The sequence below is a fragment of the Gossypium arboreum genome, chromosome 10 (genome assembly GCF_025698485.1).
Source record: "Gossypium arboreum isolate Shixiya-1 chromosome 10, ASM2569848v2, whole genome shotgun sequence".
Classification (NCBI taxonomy): domain Eukaryota; kingdom Viridiplantae; phylum Streptophyta; class Magnoliopsida; order Malvales; family Malvaceae; genus Gossypium; species Gossypium arboreum.
In genome coordinates this window covers 84,986,984-85,004,450 of record NC_069079.1, presented here as the reverse complement: position 1 = coordinate 85,004,450, position 17,467 = coordinate 84,986,984, and the positions used below count along the sequence as shown (strand labels likewise).

Genomic DNA, 17,467 nt, shown 5'->3' with positions numbered 1-17,467 from the left:
AATATGATATTTTAAATATTTTAAAAAATAAAATAAAATTTATTATTAATATAATAATATTAAACTTGATTTAAGTTAATTTTATAGAAAAATAAAATTATCAATAGATAAATTTTTTTAAAAATAATTTTTTAAACGGTAACTATTTTTATTTTCCGTTCGTCAAATTATTTTCTATGAAATAAATATAAAAAATGCAAAAAATATTTTCTATAAAATATTTTACATGTAAAAACGGAACCTCAAGTACCAACTAGATCCGAAAAAACATTCAACTGCCAAGTGCTTTTAAACAAATTTAGAGAACAAACTACATGTTAATCCTAGAAAAAAAGACAGTTCAATATAAGCAAAAATAAAAATAAAAAAATTCTCGTGATTAAAAATTATCGGTTAAAGCAAAGGCCTGTTTACGGCTGAAGCAAAGGCATGCTTACAGGCTGTCACCATGGCGGAAGAAATGGGTTTTCGCGAAATATGTGTTGAAGGAGATGCGTTGACGGTCATCAGAAAACTAACCCTTGCAACAGAAGACAGATCAAGTATTAGAAGCATTATTCATGCAATCAAGAAGAAATCGTACAGATTTAGCAGCATACAGTTTCAATATGTACCAAGAGAAGCAAATACGGTGGCGCATGAAATGGTGATGGAAGGAAAGAAGTTCGATGGTCCTCAATACTGGATGGAGAAGGTACAGTGCGCAGTGCAAGACTTGGTGAATCGTGAAAGACTCAGCACAAATGGTGGACAAAATGTTAGCGATGAGTCCGGATGCAACAATGGCGGATAGATCCGATGAACTCAAAAATAGGGAGACTGGAATCGGAAAAGTCAGAAGATGCTAATTCATAGAAGAAGAGTCTCTTATGCGACTGATGCACATAGAAGTCTGGGTATAGAGAAATGAAAATGAGATTTCAAAATAGTGGTTTGTCTCTGTGTCGGTTACCATGCTTTCATTTGTTTTGTTTTTAAGTCTTTTTCTGCTTTATTTTCCCAATGCACCGATTGGGGTGTTGGCATTTATTAGGTTCTTAACTATTTCTATTTTCATTTTCTCAATGCACCGGTTACGGTGCTTGGCAGAGTAGGTTAGCTATAAAATATTAATGCTTGCGTCTGATTTTAGTTTTATCCCAGTAATAAAGGCATCGGTTGAGGTTTTTTTTTAAAAAAATAAATTTATTATTATCTCATGTATATATTTAAAAAATAATGTGATAGAAATAATGACAGAGAACCAATTTAATCCAAATCCGAAAACCACAAAATACCAATTCAATAAACTATAAAAATTATCAACACTACATCAAGTTTAACAGCAAAAGCAAATCGGGAACTAGGAATTCGATGATCATATAATTTCATGGACCAAGTTTTTTTTTTTTTTCTCCTTCTTTTGCATACGAATGAGATCGCCAATCTGGAATCGAAAATTTGTATAGTGTCCATATTCGAATGTTAAACTTAATAAATGCCACTTTTTAGAAATGACAAAAAAATGCCAATCGGGAAATATCAACTACTGTAATATATTGGTAGAGATGTTGAAGAATCTACAGATTAGGGAAAAGAAGAGCACACAAAAGGGGAGGGAGAATAGCATTGGGTTAACATACCAATCTATGCTCAACCAGATCATTACTTACGTGTAGCTCTCTTTCGACCACGACCTCTGCCTGCTGGAATATCCTTTGAACTGCTTGTGATTTTCTTGTCAGCTTCTTCTTCACTTTCCTCAGCATTACTTCCACTATGGTAGCTCTCTGTTTTATCAGTAGATTCTTCCTCATCCACCGAAGCTTTTCCTGCAATTTCCTGTTTTGAGAGCTGGTCTCGAAGCTCCCTGAGTTTTGCCTTCTTTGAATTCAAGACCCCAAGGAACTGAAGATGGGATAAAGACCAATTTAGTCATAACATGCGAATGTTGTATGTATTCAAACTACATGTGAGGTGAAGTCCAGCCATGCTGCTCAGCTCTCTAAACTGTTGGAGCAGAGTTGGCATTCAAACCATAAACTTATCATTCAAAACGATTTTAACACTTATTTTGGAGTATTTGTCAATTTTCTTTTAACATTTTACTAACAAAATACAGTTTTAACTTATAACAAACAGAATACACCATTTTTCCTTATAACAATGTCATTCTCCCTGATCTCAAAATTGGCCAAGATTGATAAGTGATAATGTTTTAGATATCTTCTAGCAAGTATGGCTTCCCTTAGCTAAGTCAGATCAGAACTAATACGCAGAGGGAAAAAAAAAAAAAGAATCATATACGAATTCAGTTCCAATCTGGTCTAGAAATCATGAAAGAGATAATTAAAAAATGAGCTGAAATAAGAACTGGAGATTCCTATTCAAGAATATATATATTTATATTATATAGCAATCCGGAACAATCACATCTACATTACCAACTAAACCGCTCCATCAAAGAAAATATCATTCCAGAAGAAAAAATCTAGAACACCCAATATAAACAAGAAGATGAAGCAAGAAAATTTTTTAAAAATTGCAAAAGATAATAAAATGAAACCATAAGTTGCTCAAAAATATAATCAAATGAAAATTTAAAAAGATTCATAACAAAGAAATACTCTCATCTTCCTATTCAAATTGAAAATTCCCTTATTTCATTAGCTTGCCTCAGAAATGGCAATATGGCTCAAACATGGAGATCTATACAGAGGGCTTAGAGAAATGGTAACCCTCAAAGTCAATTTCTTCTGTTAAAACAAATAAAAATTCAAATATGTTTGCATTTGATTATGTAGATGGCATAAAATAATAATAATAATCATGAACAAGTCAAATATTTTAGGTAACACACCTTTGCATAGATTTCTGATTCAAATTCCATCTTCTCATTGGTAAATCTCTCACTTTGTTCTAAACATTTCTCAGCTTCCAGTTTGAGCTTCTCAAAAGATTGAGTTTTTCTAACCACTTCTTCCTGTAAAATTCTTCTTATCAGCATCTGTATCATTATGACATAAGAATAAACATATACATACATATTTCATATATAACCACTGCAATTAACAACAACAAAAAGCTGAAGAGCTTATCATTGAGCTTCCAATGGAAGCAACAAGAAAATAAGACAATGGCCAAAAATTAGAAATATATATATATATATATAGAAAATATTACGCTTAGGTTAATGTTTGCATCCATAAGAAAATCCAAAATGCCCGCTGTAATCTTTCGGCTATCATTCGACGGCTGGAATTTCCATCGCCATTCAAGTTTAGTTCCTTCTCTTTCGAAAGTCCATGAAAGCTGCCCAAAAACAAAAAATCAAAAAATAATTCAAGTCTTAATTTTTAAGATGCTCAAATTTACTCTTCTTTGTTTTTCTCAAAGGAAAAACAAATTCAAATCAAATTCTTCGAATTAAGCAAATTCACAGAAAAGGAAAAAGCTAACTCTTTTGTGATCATCGCCAGCATCAACGAACTGGTAGACTGAACCGGGCTGTTGAAACCCTAAATACCGTTCGGCTAATTCAATGTATTCAGCGACGGGCTGATCCCACTGAGCCGCTCTTTCCTGCACCTCCTCCTCCGTCGCTGCGACAAATTCAAAATGTTTTAAGTAAAAATAGAACATTTAAGTATTAAATTGGTCGGAAATTTTGAGAGAGAAGCGGAGGAGTACCGTTGCAGAGCCAAGCGCGGAGGCCATCGGTGACGGAGAGATGGAAGTGAGTATCGAACCACGTGCCTTTCACGAAGAGAGGATCGGTGCTTGGAATTTCAAGCTTAAGGCAAGTATGTCTTGCCGTTGCCATAGAGCTGCTTTCCATTATTTAAGTGCTTAAACACTAATTTATTTCTATCTCTTTCAAAAACAGCTTATGGAGTCTTCCCGCTTTCCCTTCGCTGCTGCTTTTCAAAATCTGTTTCGTCTTTTTTTTTCTTTCTTTCTTTTATAGGAGAGGAAACTTACTCTGCAATCTTAATTTAGAGATAACTGCACATTTGGTACATGTGGTTTTATAGAATATTAATGTAATACTAGTATTTTAAAAGGTTTAATTCATGATTTAGCCTTTAAAATATACACATTTTTATTTTGGTATTTAATTTTTTGTTCCAGTTTAGTACTTAAAATATAAATTTCTTATATTTTTTCTATTTTGTAATGTCCAGTAATTTATTTAGGCAACTTTGGCAGATGAAAAATATAAGGTAGCAATTAAGTTTATTTAAAATAAAAATATTAAAATTCAATTAAAATAGAAAATTATAATATTAAATATTTAAATATTAAAAATATTTTTGACTTTGACCAACCTTTGATTGATTGTTGACCGACATTGACTAAGTGTTAACCGATGTTAATTGATCATTGATCAGTGTTGATTGGCCACATGGCACTATTAAAACACGCCACGTTCCTTTTTTATTTTTATAATATTATATATTATATTGGTTGAAAATGTAAAAAAAATCATATATGATATATATAATTTTTAATATATTTTTAAAATAATTTTTATAAAATTCTAAAATATATAATTTATAAATTTAAAAATTCAAAATAATATATAATTATGAGTTTTGATAATGTTTGGATTAATTATAGATAAATTTGAAAGCAAAAATTTCAGGTCCCTTGTTCCAGGTCAAGACATTCGAAATATGTCTCAAGACACAGGAACTTCGAAGTTAAAAAAGCTACACTAATAGGGGCATGTCTTGAGACAAATGCTCTGTTGTCTCGAGACCAACAACTATCTGTCTCAAGAAAGGGTAACTTTGAAGCTAAAGTTCTACAGTAACATGACAATGTCTCGAGACATTGAAGTCCTTATGTAACACCTCATACCCGTATCCTATGTAGGGGAGGAATATGAGGCATTACCTAACTTGAACTCATATTTACAACCAATTCCGAGTCTTCATGACTTGGAAAATTTAAAATTTTCTTAAACTTATCAATATATTCTTAACATGGTCTTACGAGGCCCAAAACACACATCGAAAATCATTCGGGACCAATTCGGGTCCTCTTTACAACTATAAAAAAATGTCACTTGACACAAGGGCACACGCCCGTGTGGGAGGGGAAACACGCCCGTGTGACCATTCTAACATGGTTGTGCTAATGGCCCGTGTGTCTCACACAGCCTAAGCAAAACAGGGACACGCTCGTGTCCTCCACCCATGTGGCATTAATTCTAAATGCACACCTACAGGGGTTTTCACACGGCCTGGCACACGCCCATGTCCTTGGCCCATGTCTTTCACACGGCCATGACACGCCCGTGTCTTAGCCTGTGTGTAAAAACATGGACATTTGTTTCTGACGTCAGCATTTCATAAGGGTCACACGGCCAAGGCACACGCCCATGTGCTAGACCGTGCCCTTCACACGGTTGAGACACACGGCTAAGACACACGGTCGTGACTCTGCCCATGTGTTTACTATCATGCATACTAACTTGAAATTTTTACGTGCAGGGGACACGCGGCTGGACAACACGCCCATGGTGCTGGCCATGTGTCACACACGGCCTAGACACACGCCCGTGTGTCTACCCATGTGGACAGAATCAGGCTATTTACCAAGCCTCTTTGTCACCCTTACTTACACAAAAGCAACCAAAGCCAGTACATGACTATTTCACGCAATAAAATCAGCCACAATAGACAACATTTCATTTGTGCATTCTACTCATCCACGAACATAACACCATTTGCATATATCAAAATGAATATTAGCCATCATTCAAGGCTTAATACAAAATGAGGAATTTGTCCCAAGCCAACACATTTGGCCAAATTAATAACAACACAAAACTCAAGTCTAGTTCCCTATGCATGCCATATTCAAAAATATAAATCAAACTATACCGAGTGCTTCGATTGATAGTGTGATCGATATATCTAACTTTCGTTGATCCTTGAGCTAGACAGACGACACTATAAGAAAAAGGAAAATAGAATAAGTAAGCATAAAGCTTAGTAAGTTGCATATAAATAATTATACAACAATACTTTGCCATTCATCAACAAATATCATAATACACAAGTGGGCATAATTAAAACTTACTCATCAATACTCAATACACATCATATAGCATATAATATGGCTCACATTTTATACATACCAAATAGGTACCTGTATCACTCACAACACGGTTATACTTTTCTCATTAACTAGAAATCAGAACTTCCACCGTTGAACCATTAGAAATGCTATTGGATATACCATAGCCTCAAACGTGGGGTAAGGTGTCGATGCCGTGTCCCATACACGGTCTTACACTGGCTTATATCTCAAGTCGAAGCCATGTCCCAAACATGGTCTTATATTGACTATCATCTCGTAGCCAACGCATGTCTCAGACATGTCTTACACTGGCTTACGTCTCGAGGCCGATGCATGTCCCAGACATGTCTTACACTAGCACTCGTTTCAATGCCAATGCCATGTCCCAAACATGGTCTTACACTAGCTCTCACAAATGACTCCATCGTCATGGCATGAATATCCGATTTATTTCCCTAAGGTTCCAACTGGAATTTTACTATCTCTATCCTCATCACATTTTCTCATTTCCACAAGTCAAGCAATTTATGATATAATAATTTCGATACAAATCAAACACATATTATCAAAGTAGTTGTATTATTTACATACAACTTACCATTGATTACAAAATGTGGCGACTAGTTAATTTAGTCGATTTGCTTAACTTTCCCTCGGTCTAGGTTTGAATTATGTATTTCTTGATCTATAACAGCAAAAATGTACTCATTTAGGCTCTAATTAAAATTAAGAAATCGAAAATTTGCATCTTTGGTAAAAAAATAACCATTTTGCCCCTAGATTTTGACAAAATGACCATTTTACCCCTATTCCTGAAAATTGATTTTTATCGAATTTCTTTATTTTTCAAGACTAACGGAACCTTTTTGAATCTTATAAAAACTCCAAATTCCCACTATTTCACACATTTATTATCTATTTTACAACTTATGCACATTAGTCCTTTTAGGTGTTTTCATGCTAACACATTTCACAAAAGTTGTTTATAAGACACCCAAGACTCATTTTCTTCCATAAAAACTCAGCAAACATCAAAAATACTTTCATGGCAAAGCCCTAGACTCTTAATCATTTTTCAAAATAGTACCATCATTTGAAAGCTCATGCTTCAAGGGCCTCAAAAGTACAAAAATATTTAAGAAAATCCATTAGGATCACTTACTTGTGAAGGCTTAAAGTTGCTGAAATTTCAAGCTCTTAAAACCCCATTCTTTGCTGAAAATTTTAGTGGAGGAAGAAGATGAAAAGGGATGATATCATCATTTTTTTATCTATTTCTATTTTTGGTCAAAATAAGCCACCTTACCCACCAAATTTTAAAATTTTGTCTCCTCTTTGACTCTATGGCCAGCTATGCTCCTTTAAAAGGATCTAATTTCCCTTTAAAATCCCCCAAATTTGATTCTCTAATGAAATAACACCTTTAGCTATCAAATTAGGACTTTTGCACTTTATGCGATTTAGTCCTTTTTCGCAATTGGGCTCACAAACGTTAAAATTAGCTCACCAAATTTTTCATGCACTAATATAAACATGCTATGAATCTATATTAATAATAAAATAATTTTTCTAAATAATAAAATAATTTTTCTAACTTTGGATTTGTGGTCCCAAGACTACTATTTCGACTAGCCTCAAAATCGAGTTGTTACATTTCTCCCCCCTTAGGGATTTTCATCCTCGAAAATTTTACTGGCGAATAAGTTTGGGTACGAATCTCTCATAGTTTCCTCAGGTTCCCATGTGGCTTCCTCGACTCCATGTCTATGCCACAAAACTTTCACAAGTGTTATACTATTATTCCTCAACTGTTTGACTTCACGAGTCAATATCTTGACCGGCTCTTCGCCATAAGTCATGTCCGGATGAATCTCAACCTCTGATGGCGCGATCACATGCGAAGGGTCTGATCTATATCGACGTAGCATGGACACATGAAACATATCGTGAATCTTTTCCAATTCTAGTGGCAAAGCCAATCGATAGGCAACTGGCCCTACTCTCTCGGTAACCACATAAAGTCCTATGAAACGAGGGCTCAACTTGCCTCTTCTACCAAATCTGAGAACATTTCTCCATGGGGATATTTTTAAAAACACTCGATCACCAACTTGAAATTCGATCTCCTTCCGTTTCAAATCCGCATGGGATTTCTGCCTATCCGAGGCAGCCTTTAAACAATCGCGAATCACTTTAACTTTTTCTTCAGTCTCCTTAACTAAATCGACCTCGTGAATCTAACTCTCTCTGAGTTCGGACCAATATAAGGGCGTTCGATACCTTCGCCCATATAAAGTATCATAAGGCGCCATCTTCAAACTTGACTGATAGCTATTGTTGTAGGCGAATTCAACCAATGGTAAATACCTTTCCCAACTTCCCTGAAACTCGAGAACACAACACAACAACATGTCTTCTAAGATCTGAATCATTCTTTTAGTTGACCGTCGATTTGCGGGTGAAATGCCGTGCTAAAACTCAACTTTGTTCCCAGTGCCTCTTGTAACTTTTTTCAAAACCTCGAGGTAAATCTCGGGTCTCGATCTGAAATAATCGATAACGACACTCCATGAAGCCAACTAATCCCTTGAAAGATTGGCCAACTTTGTTAGCCTATCCACAATAACCTAAATAACATTCTTTTTCTTCAGGGTTAATAGCAAACCTGTCATGAAATCTATGGTAATCCGATCTCACTTCCACTAGGGGATCGTGATAGGCTGAAGTAGACCAGAAGGTACTTGATGTTCAGCCTTCACTTGCTAACACACTAGACACTTGGAAACAAACTCTAAAATGTCTCTTTTCATCCCTGACCACCAGTACACTTTCCTCAGGTCATTGTACATTTTCACACTACCCGGGTAGATGGACAAACAACCACTATGTGCTTCTCGTAGAATCTTTTGAATAATCCCATTATCTTTGGGTACACAAACTCTATCTTTGACCATTAGACATCCATCGGTGCCAATCCGAAAATCTGATTCAATCCCCAACTCATACTGAGTTCTCTTAGCCTACAAATCTTTGTCACTGTCCTGAGCTTCACGGATTTCTTTCAGAAACATCGGTCTAGCTCTCAACTTTGCCAGAACTGAACCATCATCTAACATTTCTAAATTGGCGTTCAATGCTCTCAACACAAATAATGATTTTCTACTCAATGCATCAGCGACCACGTTTGCCTTTCCCGGATGGTAATCGATAATCAACTCATAATCTTTTAATAGCTCTAACCATCGCCATTACCGTAGGTTCTGTAATAGCCCAAAATTGGGTCTAGTTGGAACAGAGGTTTCGGGACCACAAAATTCGAGATAGAAATAATTATTTTATTATTATTTTGAGGTCTATGATATGATTGCATGATTGTGTGAAAATTTCGTGAAGAAATTCTATGCATAAAATGCTCAATTTAAAGTTAGGGACTAACTTGAATAAGTTGCAAAACTTGCATTCTAGAAGTTTCTAGTATGAAATTGCTTTGAAATATTAATTAGGAGGTCTTAAATAGAAATTTGACCAATTTCTAAGTGATGGACAAAAATTGGACATAGATGGAATTTTTGAAAGTTTAGTAAGAAAGGGCATTTTGGTCATTTGGTAATTAAAAGAAATAAAAAGAGAAAATAAAGCCAAAATTGACTCATCTTTCTCATGGAGGCCGAAATTAGCATGGGGGAAGCCACGGCTAGGGCTTTCAAGCTTTCCAAGCTCAATAGTAAGTCCGTTAGAACCCCGTTTTTCAAGTTCTTTACGTTTTTGGAATCCCGGTAATTTGATTAAGCTTATTCTAGCAATAATTTCAGCTAGGGTTCATATTTGGAAAAACACCCATAGGTGAAATGTGTTTATTTTACTGTTTTATAATATAATATGAGGTTTTAAATTATGTTAGACAACTTGTGCTACTCGGTTTTGAGTGAAAACGAGTAAAAGGGCTTAATCGGTAAAAATACCTAATAGTCATATGTATATGTTAGAGTGAGAATTTGATGTTGCCATAGAAGGTAAAAGTGATCTGCATGTCATAAAACATAAGAATAAGGGATGAAGTTTAATTCCCGAGCCTAGGGGCAAAAGTGTAAATATGCAAAAGTTTAGGGGCAAAATTGTAATTTTTCCAAAGTTTGAGTTAAGGACTGTTTTGAATAGTACATTAATTAAATAAGTAAAATATGATGTTTTAGATCTCGAAAAATGAGATTTGAACCTAGAATGAGAGAAAAATCGAAAATTGGGAAAGTTGGTAAAATGGCCGTTTTAGTATCGAGGTAAGTTCATATGTATATTAAGCATTAATTTATGCATGTTTCAATGTAAAATTGATATATTCATTATGATTTTCGAGGTGTTGAAAGTATGTAAGTTGGTATGATAATAATACAACAATAATCTTTGTAATTTATATTTGAAAGTTAAATTTAGTGAATTAATTGAATTATATTAAATTAAATGATTATGGTGCCAAGTTTATGAATTGATTTAAAAATATGTCTATGGTACATGAAGTGCATTGAACTATCATACATAATTGTGATTTCTATGATTATGGATATTATGGGAAAATGTAAGTTCATATGATTTTTAATAAGGCAATGTGTAATTAATGTTATTGCCTTGATATTAAATGAGATGTAAGTTTATATGTAAGTAATACCTCCATATTACTTGTATTATGATATTTTATAATAATATTGGAAATATGTTTGTGGATAATTACTTGATTGGTGAAATTGTTAGAAAAGAGAGAAATCCGGTTGAACCTTGAAATATTGGATGATCTGATAGAATGTAGTTTGGGTCACATGTATGGTGCTGAGTGCACATCATGTGTACAAGAGAGCTACAAGACATTATGTAGCTAGGTCGCATGGGTGATACTATGTGTACACCATGTAGACAAGAGAGCTACGAGATATATGTAGCTAGGTCGCATGCGTGGTTCCAGGTGAATGTAGACAAGAGAGCTACGAGATAAATTGGCTAGGTCACATGGGTGGTACTGAGTGTTCACCATGTGGACAAGAGAGCCGAACTATATGATGGGTGGAGCTATGTGCTGAAACCACCAAGTATCGAGGATTGATCCGAAGTGTTCAACGGGAGACTCTCTATGTATTGCTTTGTGAGTTTTGTGATGAATAAGTGCAAGAACTTGATTATGTGAATGATGTGTTCATTAAGTGACCAGGATGTGGTGAGGTTATAAACAAGTAAGTTATACATGAGGATGATTTTATGGTGACCTTGTGATCATGGGTCTATACTTGTGATGTATGAAATGTGCTAAAAATGATTTGTGATATGTATGTTAAAATGAGGTTAATACAAAGAAAGTGTGAAAGAGTGAATTAGCAATAAAACTGTTTTGGATAGTAGCAGTGATGTGATTTTGAAAAATCACCAAAAAAATTATAAATTGAAACAAAGACTGAATGAGATATCAAATTAAAGCTTAATGAGTCTATTTTCATATAAAAGAAACAGAGCAAGAAAAGGAGTTCTATATTTTGACATATATATGTTTTTGTGAGACTGGTTCAGAATGATTACGTGATCCCCTGTTCTGACTTTGGAAAATCAAAAAATTTTGGATAAAAATAATTAGAGGCTTAAACTTATATTTTTAAAATCCCTAATGAGTCTATTTTCAATATAAATCAACAATAACATTATCCGAGTTCTGTACTGTGAGATAATTAATTTTTAGTGAAGAGAGGTCGAATGTCAAAAAGTGAAACAGGGAATTTTAATGAATAAAGCAGACTAATTGGCTAAACCAAAATTATGAAAATTTTATGGTGGAAAGATATGTGAGTCTAGTTTTAGGGGAAATTTACGTATCTTAATTTGGAGCTCTGTATCAAATTATAAATAAGTAAGTGACTATGACTCGTGTGGACAGTTTGATGTGAGCATTTATTAGTAAATTGTGAAATCGTACTTACAAGAATGCTATATACATTAAGGATGTGGAATGGAGAGGAGGAGGAAAATAAATATATGTGGAATACATGGAAACTATGGTATATGAAATATTGATATAATGAAATAAATGATATGTGTTTATAAGAAAAGCAGAAAGAGAATGATATGTATCATGACATGTATATATATATATATATATATATATATATATATATGACTAGTCTCAATGTAATGCTTATTGGGTATGGAGTTGAATTGAAATTTTTCAGGCAAACATGCTATTTTACGTATCTGAATTGTGGTATTTTATAAAGATATGATCTAGTTTTAAATTTGAATGCTTGATGATTAAGCTGAAGATATTTTGTAAGATGATAATCTTGATATAAATATATAAGTGGTACTATAATAAACAAGGTAAAATGAGTATGAGAGACACATGTATGATGACATACAAATGCTATGTTTGTGGTTTAGTTGAGAATATTTAATCATTAAATGAATACCATGTTATATGCTTTTGATTTTGTATAAGTGTGTAAGAGATTAAGGTTGACCAAAGCTTGGAAAATAGCCTAGGTATATTCCATACAGGCAGAGACACGACCATATGTCTCAGCCGTGTATGGAACACGACTTTGGGACACGGACATGTGGAGCCTTAAAGCATGAAATTTCCAAGATTTTCGTAAGTTCTCGGTTTAGTCCCGAACCCTTTCTAAAGTATGTTTTGGGCTTCTAGACTCAAATAAGGGACTATGTGTAAGTGAATGAACGTTTTGAAATATGAATGAAATTTTATGACCCGTATTTTAGTTTAATGTTTGTATGTTTTTCCGATAATGCCTCGTACCTTATCCCGACCTCGGGTACGGGTAAGGGGTGTTACAGGTTCAACTCCTTTTTGAGTCATCTAGTACTTAAGACTCTTATAATCGGTGAATACTCAACATTTCTTACCATACAAATGGCGTCTCAAATCTTTAATGCGAACACTATAGCTGCTAGTTCCAAGTCATGGGTCGGGTAATTTCTCTCGTGTGGCTTTAGTTGTCTTGAGGCATTGGCTATAACTTTGCCTTCTTGCATGAGCACACACCCCAAACCATTTAAGGAGACATCTCTATATATCACAAATTCTTTGCTTGACTCTGGTTGTACTAACACTGGTGCTTCAGTCAACAAAGCCTTTAACTTCTCGAAACCTTGTTGGCACTTTTTTGTCCATTCGAACATGACATCTTTCTGTAATAGCCTCATCATTGGAGTAGCGATCATAGAAAACCCTTAAACAAACCTTCAATAGTAACTGGCCAAGCCCAAGAGGCTTTAAACCTCAGTCACATTCTTCGGCGGTTCCACTTAACAATAGCCAAGATCTTGCTTGGGTCAACTCTAATCTCATCACCCGGCACAATGTGTCCTAAAAATTCGACCTGCTTAAGCCAAAATTCAGTCTTACTGAACTTGGCATACAATTTATTGTCTCTCAAGGTCTGTAACACAGTTCTCTAATGCTCCGCATGTTCACCCTCATCACGCGAGTAAATCAATATGTCATCAACAAAAACGACTACAAACTTATCCAGATACGATCGAAAAATGCGGTTCATCAAATCCATAAATGTCGCAGGGGCATTAGTCAAACCAAATGGCATGACGAGGAACTCATAATGCCAATCTCGTCCGAAAAGTAGTCTTTGGTACATCTTGCTCTTTAACTCTCAACTGATAATAACCAAACTTCAAGTCTATCTTGGAGAACACCGTGGCTCCTTTCAACTGATCGAATAAATCATCAATCCTTGGCAAATGATACTTGTTCTTTACAGTTACCTTATTAAGCTATCTATAGTCGAATATAACCTCATCGACCCGTTTTTCTTTTTCACAAACAACGATGGTGCGTCTCACAGTGAATAACTAGATCTCCCAAAACCTTCATCTGTTAACTCTTGTAGCTATACTTTCAACTTTTTCAACTCTGTTGGGGCCATTCTATAAGGAGCAATCGAGATAGGTGCCGTACTAGGGACCAACTCGATACCGAATTCAACTTCCCTAGCTGGGGGTAATCCAGGTAACTCTTTCGGGAACACATTTATAAACTCACAAACCTTTGGTACCGATTCAATCTTCGACTCAGACACTTGAGTATTCAACACAAAAGCGAGATAAGCCTCATATCTTTTCCTTAAATATTTTTTAGCAACCAAGGATGATATTACCACAGATGGTTTATTTGGTTCATTTGGTCCAACCCGAAGGACATTCTCGTCTTCACATTTCAACTAATAACTTTTCTCCCACAGTCCATTACAACACTATGAGAAGTCAACCAATCCATCCCAAGGATCACATCAAATTCATTAAATAGCAATAACATCAAATTAGCCGGAAAACAATGACCTCTAATTGTCAAAGGACAATTTCTACACACTTGGTCTACAAGCACATATTTACTTAAGGGGTTTGACACTTTTATCACAAATTCTGTGGGCTCTACTAACATGTTCATACGAGGTATCAATTCCATACAAATATAGGAGTGGGTCGACCCCGGGTCAATTAAAGCAACAACAGATATTTCATGGATAGTAAAGGTACCCGTAATTACGTCGGGAGACTTTGCCTCTTCACGAGCACGAATAGCGTAAGTCCTTACAAGCGCTCTACCCTCGGACCTCACTACAGCATCTCTGGGTGCACTTCTGCTAGAATTTCTGCTTCCAGGGTTCTTTTGCGGTCTACCCCTCAATGAAGCACTACTTACCTTCGCTTCTTGATTTTTCTCTCTCTCTTTCATTTCGGGGCAGTCTCGAATAAAGTGGTCTAGTGACCCACATTTAAAACACCCTCTTTCTTTACCTCGGCATACGCTGAAATGGTCTCTACCACATTGCGAACATTCTGGCCTAATTGGCCGAGCACTACCGACGCTCGCAATAGAAGTGGTCTGAACTCTAGAAGTTGCGTTCTGCCGGTTCTTGTTTCTATTCGAAAACCCCACCGAAGCATTCGATCGGGTAGCAAACTCTCTTGATCTTTTAGATGAGGACTGATGTGATTTCCCCATCTATCTCTTCTTTGAATCTTGTGACTCAATAGCTGCTTTCCTCCTTTCTTTACTAGTTCCTCTGCCTTGTATGCTCTCTCAACGAGCACTATAAACTCTCTTATTTCTAAAATACCAACAAACACTCGGATATCTTCATTGAGGCCATCTTTGAACCTCTTACACATGGCGGCTTCTGAGGACACGTACTCCCGCGTATACTTGCTGAGTTTCACAAATTCTCATTTGTACTCTGTCAGTGTCCTACTTCCTTACTTTAACTTTAGGAATTCCTTCCTTTTCTGGTCTATGAACCTTTGGCTAATATACTTCTTTCGGAACTCTTCTTAGAAGAATTCCCACGTTATTATTCTCTCTCTTGGTACCACAGACACGAGTGTGTTCCACCACTGGTAAGTCGAATCTCGCAAGAGCGACACGGCACACTTCACGCACTCCTCAGGCGTGTATGACAATTCGTCAAATACCCTGATGGTATTCTCTAACAAAAACTCTGCTTTCTCCGGGTCGTCATCAAGATTTTCCTGGAATTCTTCTGCCCCTTGTTTCCAAATCCTGTCTACCAGAGGCTTCTCTCTCCTAATTATGTCCATACCTTGTGGAGCTACGGGAGCATACTGAGGAATCAGAGGAGGTGGGGGAGGTAAAGTGTTTGGGTTCACACGAATGAACTCCGTGTACCAAGCATCCATCATTCGGAGGTAGGCTTCTCTAGCCCCTTCGCCTTAACCCATAGTTACGGGCTCACTCTTAATTGGCGCGGTCCCTTCAGCGGGAGTCGGCGCATTACTCTCCATGCCATCTACTGTGGCTCTATCAGGATCCATTTACTATATATAAAAACATAATTTATAATCATCAGAAATCGTCACACTATCAGTATACAGTTATGGCATGTATAGCTAGACTCGTACTTATACTAGGTTAGTTCTAGAACCGACTAAACCATGCTCTGATACCACTAAATGTAACACCCCATACCGGTATCCTATGCCGGGGTAGAATATGAGGCGTTACCTAACTTGAACTTATACTTACAACCAATTTCGAGTCTTCATGACTTGGAAAACTTCAAACATTCTTAAACTTATCAATATATTCTTAACATGGGATTACGAGGCCCAAAACACACATTGGAAATCATTCGGAACCAATCCGGGTCCTCTTCACAACTATAGAAAAATTTTATTTGACAAAGGGATACACGCCCATGTGGGAGGGGCAACACACCCGTGTGACCATTCCAACATGGTCGTGCTAATGGCCCATGTGTCTCACACGGCCTAAGCAAAACAGGGACACGTCCGTGTGACCATTCTAACATGGCCGTGCTAATGGCCCGTGTGTTTTACACGGCCTAAGCAAAACAGGGACACGTCCGTGTCCTCCACCCATATGGAATTAATTCAAAATGCACACCTACAGGGGTTTTTACACGGCTTGGCACACGCCCGTGTCCTTGGCCCGTGTCTTTCACACGGCCATGACACGCCCGTGTCCTAGCCCATGTGCAAAAACCTGGACATTCTATTTCTGACGTCAGCATTTCATAAGGGTCACACGGCCAAGGCACATGCCCGTGTGCTAGACCGTGCCCTTCATACGGCTGAGACACACGGCCGTGTCTCTGCCCGTGTGTTTACTATCATACAGAGCTTTTCAGATATTAACATATTATCATACTTTACTCCAAAGATATTCATCAGACACTCAAGGCCATCCAATACAGATTACAGTTTATATGTGCAGAATTTATTTCAATTAACACGTAATTTTAATTTGACTTACCTCGGACAGATTTCGGATAAAACGAGTTGTCTATTCAACTATTTTGGACTTCCCTCGATCTAAGTCTAATTTTAATTATTCTTGATCTAATACAATACAAATTCAACCATTCAACCATTCAATCATTCATTTCATTCAATTTAATCCATATACACATATTTAGGGCACTTTACATTTTTGCCCTTACATTTTTACACTTTGACAATTTAGTCCATTTTTCACAAAATCACCAATATGCAAAATATCTCTGCAACAAGGGCTAGCCAAATTTTCATGGCTTCTATGTAAGCCCATACAACATGTTCAATTCATAATTTAGTCATTCTAAACCTCATTTTCAAAATTTAACCCAAATAGCTCAATTTCATCAAAAACTCAAAGACAAAACTTATGAACCATCTACCAAGCCTTCATAATTCATTCAAAAACATCACAAAACTCATTATATCAACAATGGAATTTCATGAAATCTTTAACAGAAACAGAAATTCAGACATGGGTTTTGAAGAACACGAAGCAACGATCACAGAAGCGTAGAAATTATCAAAAATCGAGGAAAATAATCTCACCTATTAAGACATTGACTAGGCGAACATCAAA

General features: G+C 36.0%; 1 protein-coding gene across 2 annotated transcripts; it reads right to left on the bottom strand.

The window, feature by feature from the left end:
* Positions 1–206: 206 nt before the first annotated feature.
* LOC108481026 (DNA repair protein XRCC4) lies at positions 207–3,984 on the bottom strand. 2 transcript variants are annotated; one of them, XM_053020476.1, is made up of 5 exons: positions 3,670–3,984; positions 3,439–3,581; positions 3,163–3,291; positions 2,840–2,986; positions 207–1,887 (listed from the first exon to the last, which is right to left on the bottom strand). In XM_053020476.1, exons 1-5 carry the CDS (start codon positions 3,815–3,817, stop codon positions 1,645–1,647), a joined length of 810 nt encoding a protein of 269 aa, XP_052876436.1. In that variant the 5' UTR covers positions 3,818–3,984; the 3' UTR covers positions 207–1,644. The 2 variants fall into 2 exon arrangements, with proteins under 2 accessions (XP_052876436.1, XP_052876437.1); XM_053020477.1 differs by having other exon boundaries at positions 630–1,887; positions 2,840–2,962.
* Between the last annotated feature and the right edge of the window lie 13,483 nt (positions 3,985–17,467).